Here is a 20,409-nt window from a genome sequence, read left to right on the forward strand (position 1 = left end):
ATCAATGTATAAATTGCAAATATAACAGTAGAATCAGTTAAGATACAAACCGTTAACCAATAGTAAAAGTTCATAAGTAAAGAACAACAACAATACCACTTTTGTTTATAGCAAACTGGTAGCACACTAGCCGTACTAATGAGAAAATTTGGAACAAAATTCAAATATAGTTAACAAAGGAAAAGAATTACAAAAAAGTATTAAATCTAGTAACACATTTTTTTAAAGTTTCTATCTCTAGAGATACTTGGAAGTTTTCTTACTCTCCTAAAGGATAATATAAACTTTAAAATTATGAATCGTTAAAATTATGAATAAATAAGCGATTGATAAATATGAATACTGGTGAATTTGGAGAATATTTTTACATACAAATTTCCCATGAATCACACTGGAAAATTTATTTACACTACACTGAATTCTAAGATTCAAAACCTTGCATTGGCAAGACACTCCTAAAACTTCTGTATACCATTTCAACTGTGTGGGGTTTAGCGGTTGTTACGCAAACAAAACTTACCGAGAACAACAACTTCTGCGATGCCTTCACAGACACCCGAGCTGTTTGTCAAAATCAGTTTGTACTTTCCACTGTCTGCGCGAACGGCCCTTCTCACTGTTAGGACTGTGTTGCGCTCGTATTTGTCAATTGTAGTCCTGTAAAATATGAAAAATATTTTAGTTTATTTTAATTTTAAATATATTTCAAGTATGAAAAGATGCCTCAAAAATCTGTTTGATAAACTATTTTTTTGCAAATTTAGTATAGTTAATTGTTATGAAATAGACAATTAATTCAAAGTATAATCTGCTGTAATACAAAGAGAAATCACTAGGTTTATAACATCAAGCAACACTTTTGATAGTTCTGGATGGATTGGGAAGATAATGGACAATGATAAAATATTTACCTATGACTGTTTTTTAAACTAGTCGTTTAAGTTAAGTTCTTACAATTGCAAAGATTCACTTAACAGCATTGTTTACACAAGTAATGCACCAATGAGATTCAAGGATTGAGAGAAAAGAAGTAAAATTGTAATGCTTCAACTTCAACTAATCAGCTGTTTGGACCAATTTAATTGTTAATGGGTGGTGCAGTTAGTTGTTGGTTCATGAGTCGTTGCATCACTGTCAATGGCAATGAGAGGTTTATAAACGAAAACATAACCTCTCTTAGAAGTTATGATTAGTGATTGTTGGCAATCAAAAAACTGTCGTGGGTAAAGTAGTATACGCAACTCAAGTAAATAGTCTTAATGAAACTCGTAGAAGTTTTTAGGGCACTCGCCAAGGCTTGTACCTTAAATTTCGACTTGTGTCGTTAACACTATCTTTACGTGATCGTTGCGTAAACTATTATTTTGTCATTCAATTATTCTATCTACTTGTATCGATCCACCATAAACAGATAAGTACTAAACCAATCCCAAATCTTCTCTTTCTCAAAGGCACAAAGGCTAGCCAGCTGGGTTGCTGGTTTCCGTTACGTTGTGTCAGTTCTGTGCATGAAAAGTTTAATGCTTTACAAAGAATCCAAACTATTTGCCAAACAGATACTGTGGTTCTAAACGATCCAAATGAAAGAGCTCCTAGTTCTCCTAGTAATAATGACCGTGAAAAATCCCAACTACGTAGGCTTACTTGTCATTGTCATCCTTGACTTCGACTCCGTTGAGTTGCCATACAACTTCCGGCTCTGGCTCTCCACCATACTTGATGTCATACTTGATAACTTGACCCTTCTTGATGACAATGTTTTGGAGATCATCTCCAATAATGAATGGTTTCACTGTAAAACGAGATAAGATTAAGAATAATTAAATGGTCTATTCTATAATAGATGAGTGGATTGTCAAGAAAAGTCTAAGAAATTACCCTTTTGTATTAACCATCACATTTACTATAACAGATACAACAAAGATTTATTCAACATTTATTCAAGTACAGATGCTTCCTAATCTGGAACTTTCGGGACTTTGGCAATGCCAGCTCATAGAATATTCAGAAAACAACCGTTATTGCAAGGCTAGTGGAAATACCACTAAATATAGGGAGTCAAAAAAGGAGGCAGGCCATTATTCCATGCTTTATTGAGCTTACTCTTTTTTGGTATTGATATAAGATAGTAAAAAAATAAAAAACAGAACACCACTCAATTCCTTTGAAAGCAACTGACATCTATTGATCACTTCCAACTCTGAATAGTGCATTAAAATGACTTAAAACAGCATACAACATTTTAAATCTTTTAGATTGATACAGGATTATTGATAGTGCAAGCTCATTGGGTGTTAGATTAGCAAGCTTTTACAGTAATTTTATGGCCAAAAAAAATGTTAATCCTCTACACATATATCGCGTAATGGGGGATTGACAAATATTTAAATACCTACAGTTTTGAACTTTATTTTCAACAAATTAACTTTTGACACTACAAATTTAATAGAACAAACAATTTAATTTTTTTGTAGAAACAACCCAATGACAAACGTATACACACAAAAAAACCATACTTGATCAAATTCCTAAAAAATTTTAGAATTGTGAACCTCAAAGGGAGTAACTTACCAAATCTACACTTAGCGATGATAGGCTTGGTAGCGTCACTAGGCTCTCCAGGACCCGCCTTGTTGATGGCTCGGATGCGGAACTCGTACTGCGTTCCTTCCTTGAGTCCATCGATGGTTGCACCAGTCACATCTCCATCTATCACCTTGCCTTCTATCCAGTCCTTGCCAAACTTTTCCTGTTGACAATAACAACAATTGAGATAAAACTAAATGAGAGGGGCTAGTCATGATCATTTAAATATTTTTTCACTTATTTACAAATTAAAAGATAGAGTGTACTGGAGGTGTTTATGTAGCAATGAGAATTAGATGTAGAAGATGAACCCAAGAACCAAAAGTCCAAGAAAGATGAAGAAGATGTAGAAGATAAGCAACCATTCGTTGAAAAAGGAGTCAGACAGTTACAGCAAGGGGTTAAGAGGACAACAAAAAGGTTGAGTGAAAACTATAGGTATTGCCTATGAGTTAGACACCACTGTGTACTTTTGAGAGGTTCAGATAAATAGAGGGGTCCAGTAAAGAGTGATTATGGTTGAATATTAATCTGATTTTGATTAATAAGAGGAATTGATGATCTAGTTTATCTTTTGACGGTACCGAATGCTTTGGGTTATTTGATTTAAGAGTTAAACTGCCTCCAAGATGTTTCTGTAAGTTTATCAGACCATTTAAAATATTTTTTTAAGATTTAAATTAGAGTAAGGGTAAAAATAAATTTTAATTTTCCTAATTGTATGGCATCATTCCACTATCAATCAAAGACTAGTTGCATTTTGTTTAAGTTTTCTAAAGCTAACACTACCATATGTAATGCAAGTCAACATAAGGAAGATCCATCCTTATGTTACGTATAGTAACTCGTTGGTGAGGGACTTGTATGTAAGAATATTTGAACGTAGTGTGTTTTTGACCTCTGGAGACATAAAAATGAAAATGTAAATCAGTACCGGGTCTAGGTCTTACCATGAAACCTACGGTAATAGCATATTCCCTATATGGGAAATTCGTTAAAATGGTTTTACTATCCAGTGATAAGAGATTTTGAAACAAACAAAAGATTTGTGGTTTTAAGTGGTGAATGGATACACTAACCACGATTTATGAGCAATCGCTGTTCTGTATTGCCACGAATACTTGTTGGACTTACTTTGTACTCAATGACGTATCCCGTGATGGGAGCTCCTCCGTCATTCTCTGGTTTGACCCATTTAAGATCTGCGTGATCTTTGTCCCAATCGACCACCTCCACACCAGTGGGTTTGCCGGGCTCGTCTATACAAAACAGAAACATTAAGTGAGTCAAGCAGAATATATTACAGGAGGACATCAGAAATACTTAACGATAGCCTTAATTTGGTTAAACTGGGCAATATTACTTTGGTAAGGTTTGATTAAGTATTTAATTGATTAAAACGTGAATACAAAAAACAATTTAGTACTTTGGCAATCTAAGAAAATCTCTGGTCTACGGGATTTTGAATGAATTTTGAATATAACTTTGTGTGGGGCCTACTATCTATCATTTTAAATGTTAGAGTACAGGTTTCTAGGATCTATTTGGGTTTACAAATCAATCGAGTTTGAGTTGAACAAACAAATTTGGAACTTAATACAAATATAGTGGAACCATTGCAGCTCATAAACAGCAAGAACATCAGCTGATTCTGCCATTTGGCGACAAATACCATTGCCTGCCCTTCTCTACATATCAGCTCAGCTGCCATCATGGTGGCTTCTTCTTGCCTCGGAATTATTTTAGTTTTAAAGTACTCAGATATTACCACCAAGTAGACATCAAAACAGACTAAATGTTTAATAAAGTTTTTTTTAACACCAAATTTTGGCCAGAGCTCCTGGTCTTCTGAGAGTTGGTATGTTTTCGTGTTGGGCAGTACCACAAGCCATCTGATGTGAAATTTATACAAGCTAATGTCAAAAATACCGTAACTTGGATAGCTAGCAACTCAACTGATTAACACAATCTAAATTAGTATTTCCAAATAGTTAACAATTACCGATAAATTAGACCGCACAGTTGTATCTAAACCTACCCCAAGGATCCTTAGCGAGGACAGGTTTGCCAAATATGTTTGGTTCAGATGTTCCTATCTTGTTGACAGCTCTGATCCTGAACTTGTATTCCTTCTTGTGTATTAGGTCAGTGACCTTGTAGTTGGTGGGCTCGGTCGCGGGTACCTCGGCAACACTGTGCCACCCTCCTGTAGACATTAGACAAGTTGGATGACAAAGACATTTTGATAAATATTGCATTTTTTTACTAGTAAGAAAGTAAAGCATTCCATATAAGTAAGTATTTATGGTTAAGTTCCATTTAATATTTATGGAATTAGAAGTCTACCAAGTTGCATGGAGTATAAATTTGGGTTTTATTTTTGAGAAGTGAACTGACTCTTACTCGGTTTCTTTGACAGATTTTGTCTTTAGAAAGAATTCCTTCCTGAGAATTTTGAGTTTTACTATTCTATATTTTATCTGAAACAAAATATGCCTTCAATAGGCTAGATTGGAACGTTAAGAATTTTTGGAATTAGAATTAGAGTAATTAGAGCAGTTCTGGGACGCAGTGCAGCTCAAACTAGTCACCCTGATTTTATCCGCCAACTACCCGCTATCAACATACCAAGTATTCACATATAGGCTACCTATTTCTGTGGCATTTGCCATTTTCTATCAACTTCCAGGGTATTTATGTATTCAAGATAGCATAGCATCCAGAATGGGGGATATTCAGATTTTGCTGCGATTGCAGGAAACAATGATCTCCCACAACCATAGGAGATGATCATCACATTACCTCAAGCTCGGCTGGATCTAAATCTTAGGTTGGCACACCTTGAGTTTTACTTACATTTTCTTTTCAATATTTTTTTCGTTAGATCTCAATTTACCTTTGATATGGCATATTTAACATGTTTAGAAAGGTTTTAATTTGAATTGGCTCGTTAGAACTGTTATTGCTGCTTCAATTTTTCCTTTCGTTCAACATCCTACAAACCCCAAAATTTCTTTGTGTAAATTCTTCATGCAGGAAATTTGGTCAAAATATTAAAATGGTATACCGATAGGTATCAAGATTCAATTTTATTGGAGCATTTTTCTTGTTTTTTGAAGAAAAAAGTGAACAACTGCAATTTTACTTTGCCTGAATAAAAAATCAACACAGATTCAGTAATTAGATCTAACAGCATTTCAATATTTTGTAATATAACATCAATTTGCAATTATTATTTTTAATTTCAAATAGCATACTAACACTGATATGAAATGTAAGTGCTTAATTAAAAATTATATTGAATCTGACCTTTGACGCTCAAATCTTGTCTCTCAATGACGTATTGGATGAGGGGTGAGCCACCATCGTCAGTCGGAGGTTTCCATTTGATGACACAACTCGTCTGGAAGATTTCTGTCACATCAATATCTTGCGGAGGAGTGGGAGCATCTGAAATAAAAATTAAAAAATCACAAAAACTGCAATAACTTTTGAACTTAAAAAGCGATGGGGGTTGTACCATTGTCCATTTTGTTTAGAATTGATAGGACTAAAACATACTCAATTTTTATCAAAATAGGGCAAGCAATTTTGTAAAAGTCAGATTTTTCCATTATTTTATAGATTTTTATGAAAGTTCAAGATAAAACTGGAGGTACCATAGATTATTACCCAAGTACCAAATTTCATCAAAATTGGATCATTGGTGCAGTGTGCAGCTTTGTACACATCGACATAAACATAGACACATACAGACAAATTCACACACCCATACATCAATTTGAAAACCACTTTTTTTGCTCGTGTCTACACCAGTGGCATTTTTGTAATGAAGTAAAATCAAATTATTTAAGGGAAAGCGGTCAAAACCCATTTATGTTTAGTGGATATGCCGGGAATTGAACCCGTCCCTCCTGCACTGAAGTCCACTAACTACTAGGCTAGCAACACACCATAAGATAATGATTTTTCTTAGGGACCCGAAACAAATGTTTCCACCCAAAACTCAAACTAGAATTGCATTATAAAAACAATACTTTCACATATACTATGTATAGTTGGTGAAAGTAAAAAGTACCTGATCTTGATCTTACCTTGCATGTTAATTGTGATGTCCTTGACATCCTCTCCTTGGGCGTTGGATATCTTGATCTGGTATTTGCCAGTGAGACCTCGGGCTGGCTTCTTGACTGTGTACGCTACTTTCTCCTCATGTACCACAATCTCTACTTCCTTCAGAGGCAGTGGCTTTCCGTCCTTGATAAGCTTAGCTTCAATCTGGGACTGTCTTGTGCCAGAAACTAGAAAAACAAAGTATAGAATTACACTCTTGATGACTAAATAAATTGACAATGTGAGATAATTAAACACTAAGTTTTGAGTAAAAATAAATATCCTTTTTTCCCCTGAAGATTTTTTTTGCAGTAAGATGACTGCATTCTTCAAGTACACAAACTAAATTTCTTTCCTCAAAGTTATCTATTACTTTCTCTAAAGTGTCATTTGAAATTGAAAAACCAACATTTCTTCAGTATTACAACTTACAGACATTTTTTTAAAGGTTTGCACTGAACAAGAATGACTTCTGCTTCATGACACTTCCAGTTTTCCCAAAAAAGTTTGCCCATGAAAGTTTTTTGTTGCAATCAGGAACCTTGATTTAGAAATATTGAACATCGTTCGAAAAAGATGTTGAACTGTAATTCATTTTTGTAATGTTCAACATCAAAAACTCGATGGTGCACGGCTCGCACCAATTGCTACTGAAAATGAACACTAACCTACAAAACCATAGATACCCCAACCCTAAATTATTCCCACCACTCAAATCAAATGAACACTTTATATTGCTTATACTTACAAGTATAGAAAATCTAAATGTAAAGTTTAAACTTACTTTTGAAAGGTACGTTGAATGTGATGGGATGGTTAGCTGGAGCTTCAACCAAGTCTCCAAAGTCAATGGAGGGAGAACTCTCTCCTTGATTCACCTCTAGTTTGCAGGATGAAGTAAGTTCTCCAGATTTGCAGAGGATCTCACCAGAGTCAGTCAACTCCAGTTTATTGAACACCAGCTGATGTTTGCCTCCTCCAAGGTTCTTGATCTCAACTCTATGAGCAACAAAATTCCATTAGTTTTCCTTCAAATACAATCGTTTTCAAAGGCTTAAAATCAAGCTTTTTCCAAACCCTTGGATCGCACACTTTTGTTATAATCCAAGAACAATCTGAAATGGAGTACTGAAAACCCATGTGTGTTTTTTACTGAAGGTTATCATATTGATTAATATGATAAATCCAGAAACTGTACATAGAACATTTTTTTGTTTTATGTTTTTATACGATTGTAACAATCAAAGAATTCCCCAGGCTCAAAGATTTTATATCTGGGTTGTGCAACTTTCATTGAATACTTAATACAACAGATATAATACTTGTATAATATTAAGTTGTAAGGATAATACTGTAAATTTAGTAAGTTTAATGTTGTAAGTTTAGTACAGTTAATTTATTTTTTGACTGGAAACACTTTTTTATAAGATATTGAATGTCATGCATCCTGCTGTAGTTATGGTTTTTTAGGAAGGAAAGCTCAATGAGATTTTATTAATGTCACGATACATCAAAATAAGGTACACAAGGAATTGAAAATGTTGTGGGTTTTGAATATATCTAACTGAGAACTAATATGTGTATAACTACCATTGAGTATTTTCACCTGTCATTTTCCTTGATAGGTTCTCCGTTGAAGAACCATTCCGCAGTCGCGGTCTGGTCCTGAAGCTCAATATCCATTACGAGCTTCTCCCTCTCAACCGCCACTGTGTCTTTGAGCTTCTTGTTGAATCTGTTTTGGTCTGTGATATAAAAGATTTGTTAACAAAACCAAAATATAGCCTTACTCAAAAATTGGGCTACAACATAGTAGAATTTCAGTGTTTTCTAAACAAGACGTTAAAAACTATCAATAAAAAGTGTTAGTACTGTAGTATGATCGCAGATTTGTTATACTTACATAAGAATAAAAATCTTATGTATAGATTTTAAAATTCATGAAATATCTGTGAAAAACAACATCAATTTGCAATAGTCCTAATTATCTGATCCAGTTATCTGATCTTCAAACCCTTTTTGTTAAACATTCATTAAGTAGTAAAACTAAAATTAAAAACTAGAATCGCTTACAGTTGACAATGAGTTCGGCCTCCGTCTTATCAGCATTGCTGACACAAGCGTACATTCCTGCATCCGTGACCTTGGCATCCTTGATCACTACTTTACGTTTACGTCCGTCTTTGCTGATGCTTATTCTGGAAAAACCAAAACCAACTTATTGCTAACTGAAAAAACTAAATCTGGAAATATAACTCATAAATTAAGAAGACTTGAATATTACGTTATGGGTTTGGGGAATGAGCACTTGAATATAAGGTTATAGGTTTGGTGGGTGAGCACTTGATTATAAGGTTATAGGTTTAGGAGATGATCACTTGAATATAAGGTTAGGGTTAGGAGATGAGCACTTGAATATAAGGTTTGTGGGATGAGCAATTGAATATAAGGTTATAGGTTTAGGAGATGAGCACTTGAATATAAGGTTATAGGTTTGGGGGATGAGCACTTGAATATAAGGTTGTAGGTTTAGGAGATGAGCACTTGAATATAAGGTTATAGGTTTAGGAGATGAGTACTTGAATATAAGGTTATAGGTTTGGGGGATAAGCACTTGAATATAAGGTTATAGGTTTGGGGGATGAGCACTTGAATATAAGGTTTGGTGGATGAGCACTTGATTATAAGGTTATAAGTTTAGGAGATGAGCGCTTCAATATAATGCTATAGGTTTTGGAAATGAGCACTTGAATATAAGGTTTGGGGGATGAACAATTGAATATAAGGTTATAGGTTTAGGAGATGAGCACTTGAATAAAAGGTTATAGGTTTGGGGGATGAGCACTTGAATATAAGGTTTGGGGATGAGCAATTGAATATAAGGTTTAGGAGATGAGCCCTTGAATATAAGGTTATAGGTTTGGGGGATGAGCACTTGAATATAAGGTTGTAGGTTTATGAGATGAGAACTTGAATATAAGGTTATAGGTTTGGAGGATGAGCACTTGAATATAAGGTTATAGGTTTGGAGGATGAGCACTTGAATATAAGGTTATATTTATATGTTTTTGTGATGAGCAATTGAATATAAGGTTAGGTTTGGGGTATGAGCACTTGAATATAAGGTTATAGGTTTGGGGGATGAGCACTTGAATATAAGGTTATATTTATATGTTTTTGTGATGAGCAATTGAATATAAGGTTAGGTTTGGGGTATGAGCACTTGAATATAAGGTTATAGGTTTGGGGGATGAGCACTTGAATATAAGGTTATAGGTTTTGGAGATGAGCACTTGAATATAAGGGTATAGGTTTGGGGAATGAGCACTTGAATATAAGGTTTAAACATTTCATAACTGCTATGTCACTAAAAAGAACATAGTTGACTGAGTCAGTCAGAATGTGCTAGTGTGTAAAATTTTACTTTTTACCTTATTTTTTCTTACTGCGATAGTTGATGTGACAAAGGTGCTATTTTACAAAAAGTTGTCTTATCTCTTTGACTTTATGAAATTGATTTTATTTGACAGGAATCAGTAACTTTCATCAGTGCAATCTGTCAATGTCTCAATTCAACTAAGTATTTTGATTTAAAAAATGATGACAACTTCAATACAATGGAATGTATGGTTCAATCATTTTGGAAACACCCTGTATATGGGTGGTTACTGACCTCTTGTCTGTTTTAAGCTCCTCGCCGTTTTTGGTCCATGTGACGTCACCGGCCGCGTCGTCCAGCTCACAAACCAAAGTAATCGTGTCCTTCTCAACATGCTGCATACTCTTGAGCACTTTCACAAACTTGTAGGGATATTCTGGAACACAATCACATATTTGGACTTGTGCCACATCATTCCTCCTGTTTCTATTAAATGCTAAATTCCAGTTTATATTGTATCTAAATATATACAGAGTTACTGACTACCACCGCGTTTTCTTTTTTCACAACTTTGGTGCTCATCACGACTTGAGTTCCCTGATTATTGTTTAATAAACCTAATTTGACTGAGTGAGTTAAATTTTGCAGTGATAATAGACTAACTCAGCGATAGAAAAACTGAGATTTAATTTAAGATTCAATGATTCCGTTGTTTTAGTGTATTACTTTAAATTGGTTTGAAACACGTGCAATTGGTGTTATATTTGTAGGTATAGCTTAAAATATTGAAAGATTTATGCATGCAACAAGGACTAAAAAGCTTATTATTGCACTAAAAAGCTCATTTTTACTGTAGCTCTCCATTTTCAGATTAATTTGCGTATAAAATATAAAAAAATATACACGTTAAAAAAAGACAGGAAAGCAGCCTTACCTTTAAATAAGTCCATAGCAACACACAAATACACCATTAAAGTAAAAATTTTCACTGGAGAAAATCTTGGTTTTTCTCCAGTGGTTGAAGAAAATTTCTACTTTTATGATGTATTTTATGTGTCTCTATGGACTTATTTAAAGGTAAGCCTGCTTTCCTGTAAATTTTCTTAATAATTCCTGGCAAATGCCCTATCTTTTTATCTTTTTTTCGTTTCATAGCATTCTATTATCTGTAAACTACATAAGGATATAGGTACTTCACTATTTTTCTTAGTAAATTCAAGTGACTTTTCTTATTTATGTTTATATTAAAATTATTTTCCTTACTTACCGATTACTTCTAGTTCAGTGACGGTTTCATCTGGTTGTTTTTCAATCTTACATGAATATTTGTCACTGTCTTCAATTTCCAGAGCCTTTACTGTTAGCCTGCAATTTCCTGACAGGTCCTTTTCGATGGAAACTTTTTCACTTTCCTGTTGAAATAAAATAACATTTTAATTAACTAGTTTTCATAAAAGATAATTATGACTACCAGATTTTAAGAACTTCCTAAATGCAATAGGAAAAAATACCTGGCCACTTTCAGTAGCAAATCATGTCACATCATTGCTTGTATTAGTAATCATACCTTTCATTTTTTACAGTTTACAACTATTAAATCTATTAATCAATCAACTACAACAATAATGAAAACTTTAGTAAAAATCGTAAAATTGTGGTAATTCAAAAAAGTACTTAAGTTTTATCATCATGGCCTATAAAAAAGACAGTTTGAAAAAGAAATATCAATACCAATTTTATACTTCAATTTCCAACCTAAATATTTTATGAACATTATATTAAATACACAGGTATAAGCTATAAGTAATAATAATAAATTTAATTAATGTGAATTGTGATGAAATTATATATAAAATGAAGTGAACACACAAATGTTAGATGAGATGAATTACATACTGACAACACTTCATCATAGAATGACACTTTGCAAAAACATAAAAATAAACGACAAAAATGTAAAAGTAAACTACTACCTAAGAACATTACTCATAAATCTACCTAATATATACATTGTATGTACAGAAAATAGCAAAAATAATAGACATATTTCATCTATACTAGGACGCCAACTGAAGAAAGAGCCATTTTAAAGCCATTGTTACCAAATATCTGTTTGCAGAAGCAGAATTCTAGTGTCAATAGCGTGACCTAAAAGCAGAGTAATAAAGCAAAACAAGATAGAACAAAAAGAAAAAAATATTTCAAAAACACAAAAAGGTTGTATGTAAAATCGTGTATACGTCATTATGTTATTCGTGTAGTGTTAATATTTTACAAAAAAGCAATAAAATACACAAAAATTAACCTCAAGCCATGGAATTGATAAATGATTATTACACAATTTTAAGTAGGGATGGAGGGGCCCCCAAATTTTGGCGTGTTTCTGGAAAAATATATTGCCAATCATCGGGACAGAATTACATTTAATTTGGAATTTTCTTGGGGTTGGATTATTCCGACCGTCAGTGATTTAGCCGAGTCACAAGTTACGATGATGACATCTTCCCGACCGTGGGAGATGTCACCAGGCAGGCGATAATGATGTCTCTGTAATGGCGGGAGTGTTCACAATGGTACCGCAAACCCAGGAGACAATGACTATGTCTCCATAGATTCCGTAATGAACCAGGAGATGTTCACGATGGCGCCGTAACTGCAGGATATGTTCATAATGTCGTCATAATGATGGGAGATGATGGGAGATGATGGCGATGGTGCCGTGATTGCAGTATATGTTCACAATGTCGTCATAATGTATTTTTTAATGTATCATGTATTTTTGGTTTTAGTTTTTTCCATCTGCAATAATGTTTTTATTCAAGATTTTTTAAACAATCCCTTTTTGTTTGAGAGATAAATATTTTAGGAGGGAAAATCCCATCCTGTCATGTCCCAAGATTCGGGATGGAAATAAAAGTTATGCCCTGTCTCGTCCCAACCAAACTAAGAATACAATAGGTACCGTCCATCCCTAATTTTAAACAATTTAATTTTCAAGATTAATACGATGAAAGCAAAGTGTTGTTAGTGCAGTTTAAATCATGACATAGTAGGCTTAATAATCATACTAGAGATCAACTGATCTCAGTAAATCATTTAAAATGATTACTGAACCACTGAGTATTTCCAAAAAACTTGTATAGCAGGATAATAGTCTTGAAATGAGGTGTCTCCCAATATTGCCAAAATGTGGGAAAAACTTTGGTAAAAAAATTGTGTAAGTCCTTAAAAGCAAAAAAAAAGATGAAAAATTACAAAAAAACTTGTCAACATAAAAATATTAAAACATTTTTTTTACTCAACATGAAATTACCCAAAACTTTCTTCCTTCTTTCTACACTCAGCTTGACTCAAAGCGTTATTATTTGCATACTTGCGGGTAACCCAACTAGAAAGTTTTGTAAGCATAAAAATTATAATAATATATCTAAAAGTGATACTCACAGTAAGTTTTGTTTTGCCTCTCCACCAAGATACCATGGCAAGACTGCTGCTGACAGTACATTCCAGGTAAACTTCATGTCTTGTAAACCCTTCGTACTTCTTGTCCAACGGCTTGATGAACGTATATGACGGATCAGCCTCTGGATAAACCAGTCGTAAATGTCATTAAACTACAATCTTGAACAATTTCTGACAACTGTAAAATATGTTTCTAAAACATTTTTATACGAAAAAGTTGAGAATTGAAATTGATCAAACGAAAATTTCCTAAGCAGTAAAGCCTGAAATGAATCTCATGGAAGGAATAGTTTTGTTCCTAGCTCCTGTTTGTAGCTAGCTTACCTTGGAGAAGTACAGGTAGGCCATAGAACATTCAGAAGACTCACAATATTTCATCCTTCTCAGAAGGAAAATGTTACCTACCTGTATTTCTTCATGGTAATCTAGCTGCTAGCTACTACCATCTAGTCAGTTTATGTGTGTTTTGAAATGCAACAATCCTGTGATATATTTTTAACCAAGCAAGCTCACAACTGACTTCACCTACTTCAAAGAAGAATTTGTGGGAAATATTATTTTCCTATAGTTACCTAACAATGTACATGTTCTCTCACTGATTTAAGAAAGCAAAGTGTCCAACTCGCTCATCAGTGAGATAATATTAACTGTAGGAAAAATATAATGTGCAACTTGAGTGCAAAGTGCAATCACCTCACTCGAGAAACCATTCCTCAATCGCATACGGCTCGTGAGTAAGGATTTCTCTCCAGTGAAGCAATTGCTCACTTTGCTCACTAGTTGCACAAATAACTATTAAGTATAATCAACAACATACCGTCAACATTGAGGAACGCTTGGCAACTTATTCCAGCGATCTCCACCGTGTATTTTCCAGTGTCTTCCACCTTTGGTGTGTTAATTATCAGGGTGTATGTTTCTTTGTCAACTTTCATCTTATATTTGGATCCTGGGAATAGCTCCTGTAAAAGTTTTTCGAGATAAGTAACACTGGTTAATAGCCAAATACCAACTTATTTACTATTTCACAACAGTTTTGCTTGGTTACGTGTGTAAGAGTTTTAAAATGAAACATGGGCAGTCAAAATTTAATACATCATTCCAAATTTATTGAATGATTGATCAAATAGTTCTAGAACAGTTGTTATTAACAATGAATTAAAATAAACATCTGCTTGATGAAGGGAGTCATAGAAATAGATAAGTTTTCTTAAAAGTGAAGTAGGCAAGTAAATATATTGTATAACTTTAATATGGTGGCAATATTAAAAGAGGTAAATATCATTAGATTTGAATGTGAAAAGGATCTTATTCCTTGACAAAATATAAACAGCTATAAATAATTCTTTCACACCTAAGTTAAATTTCAAATTTTTTATAGAGTTTCAAATTATAAGTTTCAAAATTGTATACCTAGTCACAAATGTGGGTTCATCTTGTTACATTTCCCATTAATGAATATCTTTTGTCAAAACATTATATTCTGGAGTCAAAACCAAAGAGATGAAATCACATCATGGTAATGCATCAAACATTTAATGATAGAGCAATAAAATGACTTCTTTACTTACGTCTTTCCTCAAAAACCATTTCGGCTTGCTGTCGGGTTTGCTGAAGATACATTCAAACACGACTTTCTTATCCTTTCCTTCTTTCGCAATTTGATCTACAAGTGGTTTCAAGAAGCTGTCTTGTTTCTAAACAAAAACATCTTAATTATTAGCCTCACAATTAATATATGTTTCAACTTTCAAGTTGACATCTCCTTGTTAATAATTGATAAATGGTAGTATTCCATTATTGAAATTAGCAGATTAAATTTTACTGGATTATTTCGCTATTGAATTTTTAATAGAATAGTTCCGCCGAACAACGTTGCAAGTGAGGTAAGTGAATAGCCTATACAAAAAAATGTTCTGGCCACAAACGATTCCAACGCCAGTTTTCTGTGCATTCAATCCCTTGTAAGTGCTGCCAACCTATGAATTAAAAAAAAAAAATACCCCATGCTGTGGAGATCGTAATTTCTATCAATGTTTAAGAAATTTCAATTATATATCTCAACATATGCTGTTTACAACACTGTTAGGTGGAGATATTCAATTCAAAATTCATGATCAAATTTTTTTTTTTTAAAGAGGTTGGCGGCCTCTTTTAACCTTGCATTTGCCCGTCCACATAGACTAAGCGCCCGAGCGTGGATCGTTTACAGCAATGCAAGGAGTGAGCCGGTACAGTACAAAGGTGAACTGTACTGATAAAATGTTATCGGCAGTGACCAGGATCCGAACCCACGACATCGCTGCCTTGGGCCCGAAGTTCGCGACGCTACCGACTGAGCCACCGACTCACTAAAAATTATTAAAAATTAATAAATTACTAAAAATTATTTTGGGATCAACTCGTAAACGGCACTTTGATTTAGGAAGGTCGAGTAAAAAGAGAGATCCATTTTCGGATCTTATTCATACACAAGTGGATTCTATGTAACCAGACAGAAACTCAAAAAAATTTTCTCAATTTTCTCTACACTTATTTCAATAATATTAAACGTATTTGACTAAAGATTGGATATAAAAGATACGTTCTACATTTTACACCGTCATAGAGGCATGTTATTAATTATTCCTACACTAAAAAGTACTTTTTGATCTAAAACGATACGTGTAGAAGTTTAAAAACTAACAAAGACATAAAACTACAGTCCAACAAAGGTGTAATAAAACTACTATTACAAAATAAGCCATGACAGTAAAAAATATATATAGCTGAACAACTATCAGCTGACGAGAAGTCTTGGAGAAATCAGAATGGAAAGAAGGTAAAAAATTTGAAAATTAAAGAATGACTTAGTCAAACCTCCATAATTTCAAATGGTTGAAGAATGGGCCAGTCTGGAATGATTTCGGGTAATGTTTTTCTTCTAAGAGCTCTTAATATTTTCCTCTACAACATATAGTATCATCTAAACATAAGTTAGAGGAAATTTAGACTTGATAAATTGTTTTAGTTTGATTTGGTTCATAAAGAACTATGTTATTTAATTGTTGATGCTAAATATGAAATTATACACTGAAATATGCAAAACCTATTATGTTTACTCATGCTCACAATATTTAGGTAATTAATTAAATCATTGTTTTTACTTTTAGTACAAAACAAATTGTACACATTGGTTACAAACATAACTAATTATTACCATCACTATGTGGGGCTACAACAAAGATTATACTCGAGGGATGAATATCAATATATTCCAAACATTTTTATCTTGCTCAATACTAAGGAACTACAACAAGCTACGCAAATTTCTAACATAATCCTAAAACCTAAAACTGGTTGTTTATAGCTAAAGTACAGGGTTTGGTCCTAAAGTGGTCCTAATACAACTTTATACTTGAGAGTTGAAAAAGATGAAGAGATTTGGTTGTTTGATAGATATTTATAGAGGGCATAACTTAACAATCATTCCTAAGTTTATTTGTCTTCATTTTTAGGGTACAAAAACAATATTTGGAACAAGAGTTAATTATTTGTGGATCCCCCATAGGAAAAAATATTTATCAATTTATAGTCCCATACAAAAAGAAACTTCAAAAAATCAGATAAATATATTCATGATACTTCCTCTTTCTTTAAAACAAACCATGTTAGCAGTATATAAATGAATAAGTGAAAAATTCAAAAATAATTCCTAATCTTATTTGTATTTTGTACTTTAGGGTAAAAAAAGCTATTTTGGAGCATATTATGTAACATGACACAAAAATGGTTACACTAAAAATGTTGCATAACACATATATAGATGGGAATAATACTTTTTCAATCTCTAACTGGAACCTTTTTTAATTTGGATTAATTAAAAATTTCAAAGGATAATCAATTACTACAATTATTCTAATAACGATGCATTTCATCTCATATTTCAAAATGTAGGTGTTTCTAAAGGGATTACAGGGAAATCCCTCACACACATTTCTTACCCCCTCCTCTTCCTCAATACTTAAAGACTGAAATGTGATAGATTAGTTAATACACAGGTCTTGGATATATTTTAAAATTTCCCCCTAAAATATGGAAGAATATTAAACACATTTTTAGTATAAATCAACTAAAATAATGTTTAAGTTTCTGTAAATTTAAAAAGTAAATAACATCAGAGTCGCATATAAACTATGAGCTTATAATCTAAAAGTACTATTTAGAAGTGTTTTTAGATATGCATTAACAAATTTGCTAAGCTAATAGGATTAGTAGCCAGGCTTTAACATAGTTAAAAATCTGAATTTCATTGATTATAAATCACATGTGAATAGGATTAGGTCAAAGTTAAACATTTAAAGTAAAATGTTTGTCGAACCCCAACAGACCAAATCCTTTGGATGAACTTGTTTTTAGGAATATACATGAATATTTTGCCTTAATTTCAACAAAAACCCTAGACTATTACAAAGCTGAAACTAATGTTTAATTTTGTAAGTCATAAATAATCAAATCAGTTTTATAGGGTACAATTATTTACAGATTTGTACAGCTTTACAAAAAAATTTGGACAGGAAGTATATTGGAAAAATGAGCTGATAAGGATTGGTTGTTTTAAGAAATGTAGTTCTACAAAATAATTATTGCTGTTTTGGACCAAAGCCTTAAATAAAAATCATGACAAGTATTGAATGTAAGCTTGTAGTGAAATAATTTAATAAAACGCTAAACTTCTTAATTAGACAATACTTGGAAAGTCCTCTTGCAAGAGGTGTCAGCCAAGAGGGTTCATACCAAAAGTTTGAATGAAAAATATCAAATAAATTGTCTAGTATAGAATAAATCAAAAACGGCTAAAACCTACATCTTACCTTTTCCACTTTCTTCAAAGCAGGTACTGGTTTTTCTGTCTCTTTTAGGTCACCCCAATCGGGGTCTTCTTTGTCTTTTCCCCACTTTGCGTATTTCCTCTTCTTCAGCATGGCACGGAAATCCATTCCACTGGAATCTGGAGTCAGCCGATATTATGAAATAACTGAGAGATCTTGAGTATATCAAATTTTGAATGTTTTTCTCAGCAATATGTCTTTTCTCATTTATCTTTATGTGTAATAAGTTTGAATTGAAAACAATGCAAGCATATTGAATTCAATCTGGCATACTTCTTATTTATTTTAATTAACAGCAAGACTTAAATGTTAGGTTCAAGACCGAATTTATTTTTGGTTTATAGTCATTTGTAGTAGTGTGGTTCTCAGTGTTTCTCTGAATCTTAGAATTATATAAATAAGATAATAAGAATAAGGTAACAAAAATCTACACTTTTTTTAGAATAAAATAGAAGAGTAAGATCTTAGCTCTGTTGTTATAACTTTGATTTTAAATCCAAACCTAATTTAAACACCTTAAAAATAAAGACGTCATTACTTTTATTCAATTTTTATACTTCATGTGTAGTTTTTATGCTTTTTATGTATTTCAGAGAATTTATTAAAATATAGAATGTGATATTTTAATAAACAAATCTGAGTAGAAAAAAACTTATAAGCAAGTATGCATATTTTTACCAAATTGTGAGATCGCCATAAGAAAATTATCCGAAACGTCAGGCTCTTCTTCAAGGGGAGTCATCATGGTGGGTCGTTTAACCTACACTCGTTCATACACAAAACTACTCTGCTACTCAATCTCTGCCCCACTCCTCTCTACTCCTCCCTCCTCTGTCGTTCCCAACAGAATTTTGACTCAAAATACTTCGTATATTTGGCAAGAGTTGTGTTTCATCAACAAAGGCAACAAAGTTGGAAAACAATTTTTAATGTTTAGAAATAAAAATCTTTCCTTATGCAATTACGTTGGACCTGAAAAGTGTTTTCTTTGGATCCAAATGTAAACAATATGTATTTTTCATTGAACGGAAAGGGTTAAGTGTTGTTAAGTAATTATACTTTGATGTAATTTGATTTTTACTTGGGATGTTTAGCACTCCAAATGATGGCAATTATTAATTCACATATGTTGATTGCTACTAAAATGTCCATCATACAAACATAAAAAGCGAATATATAACAATGTAAATAAAATAATATTTTTGTTCGAATTCAGCTTGTTGGCTTTTTCAAACATGCAGAACCTCATCATACTATTGATTATTTTATCATCGGTCCTCCTTAACAATGAAGCAAATTGTTTCCAGAATATTATGACGGTACTTCTAAGTCATAAAATATTAAAAGGATTCCTTTAACATGATGACAGTAGTTTGTGTCAAAAGCATTTCAACTTACAGCTGTTTATATTTCTAACATATTTCCCCTCCAAAATCACACACTCACCTGACACATATAGTTGCATCTCCGCTGAATCTTCTCCATGGCAGTTACTGACGACAATTTTATATTTCCCTTCATCGTTGGGTTTGATTTTTCTTATACAAAGAGTGATAGAGTTGGTATCTCCTTCTGTCAGGAATCTGAACCTTCCTCCATCAATAATTTCTGTCATGCCCTGGAATCAAATGGTTATGAAAGGGATAGAAAGATTTGTTACGTTAAACGTTTGTGTTAATTAATGCTATAGCAATTGTCGCACAATTTAATCCTAGAAGTGAGTTGTACCAAGTATGAATGTTCCAACTTTCTAATAGGTATTTGCTGTTACTTGTTACTCCCTATGATAGGATTATAAGTTAAGTAAACATGCAAAGTAAGTAATAAGAACATTTTCTTTATTTAAAATTTTTAAAATTGTAATAAAATGGATGATACTGAGACACCTCAAAATTTGTAAAGAAAAATTAATTTGACCTATTATGGGTTCATTTACAGCTCCTCCACTTAAAGCTGCCATAATAATTTTACTGGACATTGACGAAGAACAACAAAAAG

The 20,409-nt window shown here is 33.0% G+C and overlaps 1 protein-coding gene across 50 annotated transcripts in view; it reads right to left on the reverse strand.

The window, feature by feature from the left end:
- Window positions 1–20,409, reverse strand: part of LOC128998717 (twitchin) — a 236,502-nt gene that overhangs the window by 118,581 nt on the left and 97,512 nt on the right. For all 50 annotated transcript variants that reach the window (XM_054425023.1, XM_054425021.1, XM_054424991.1 and 47 more), the window contains 17 exons: window positions 19,858–20,029; window positions 18,394–18,530; window positions 15,112–15,237; window positions 14,358–14,502; window positions 13,523–13,662; window positions 11,346–11,490; window positions 10,373–10,514; window positions 8,773–8,897; window positions 8,306–8,444; window positions 7,484–7,698; window positions 6,681–6,887; window positions 5,896–6,036; window positions 4,625–4,792; window positions 3,721–3,845; window positions 2,572–2,749; window positions 1,645–1,792; window positions 521–657 (listed from right to left, as the gene is read on the reverse strand). In XM_054425023.1, the coding sequence (XP_054280998.1) occupies window positions 521–657; window positions 1,645–1,792; window positions 2,572–2,749; window positions 3,721–3,845; window positions 4,625–4,792; window positions 5,896–6,036; window positions 6,681–6,887; window positions 7,484–7,698; window positions 8,306–8,444; window positions 8,773–8,897; window positions 10,373–10,514; window positions 11,346–11,490; window positions 13,523–13,662; window positions 14,358–14,502; window positions 15,112–15,237; window positions 18,394–18,530; window positions 19,858–20,029 (2,590 nt within the window). The remainder of the gene's footprint in view (window positions 1–520; window positions 658–1,644; window positions 1,793–2,571; window positions 2,750–3,720; window positions 3,846–4,624; window positions 4,793–5,895; window positions 6,037–6,680; window positions 6,888–7,483; window positions 7,699–8,305; window positions 8,445–8,772; window positions 8,898–10,372; window positions 10,515–11,345; window positions 11,491–13,522; window positions 13,663–14,357; window positions 14,503–15,111; window positions 15,238–18,393; window positions 18,531–19,857; window positions 20,030–20,409) is intronic.

The sequence above is a fragment of the Macrosteles quadrilineatus genome, unplaced genomic scaffold (genome assembly GCF_028750875.1).
Source record: "Macrosteles quadrilineatus isolate MER2022 unplaced genomic scaffold, UCM_ALF_1.0 Scaffold_7__1_contigs__length_78375512, whole genome shotgun sequence".
In the NCBI taxonomy this organism is placed as follows: domain Eukaryota; kingdom Metazoa; phylum Arthropoda; class Insecta; order Hemiptera; family Cicadellidae; genus Macrosteles; species Macrosteles quadrilineatus.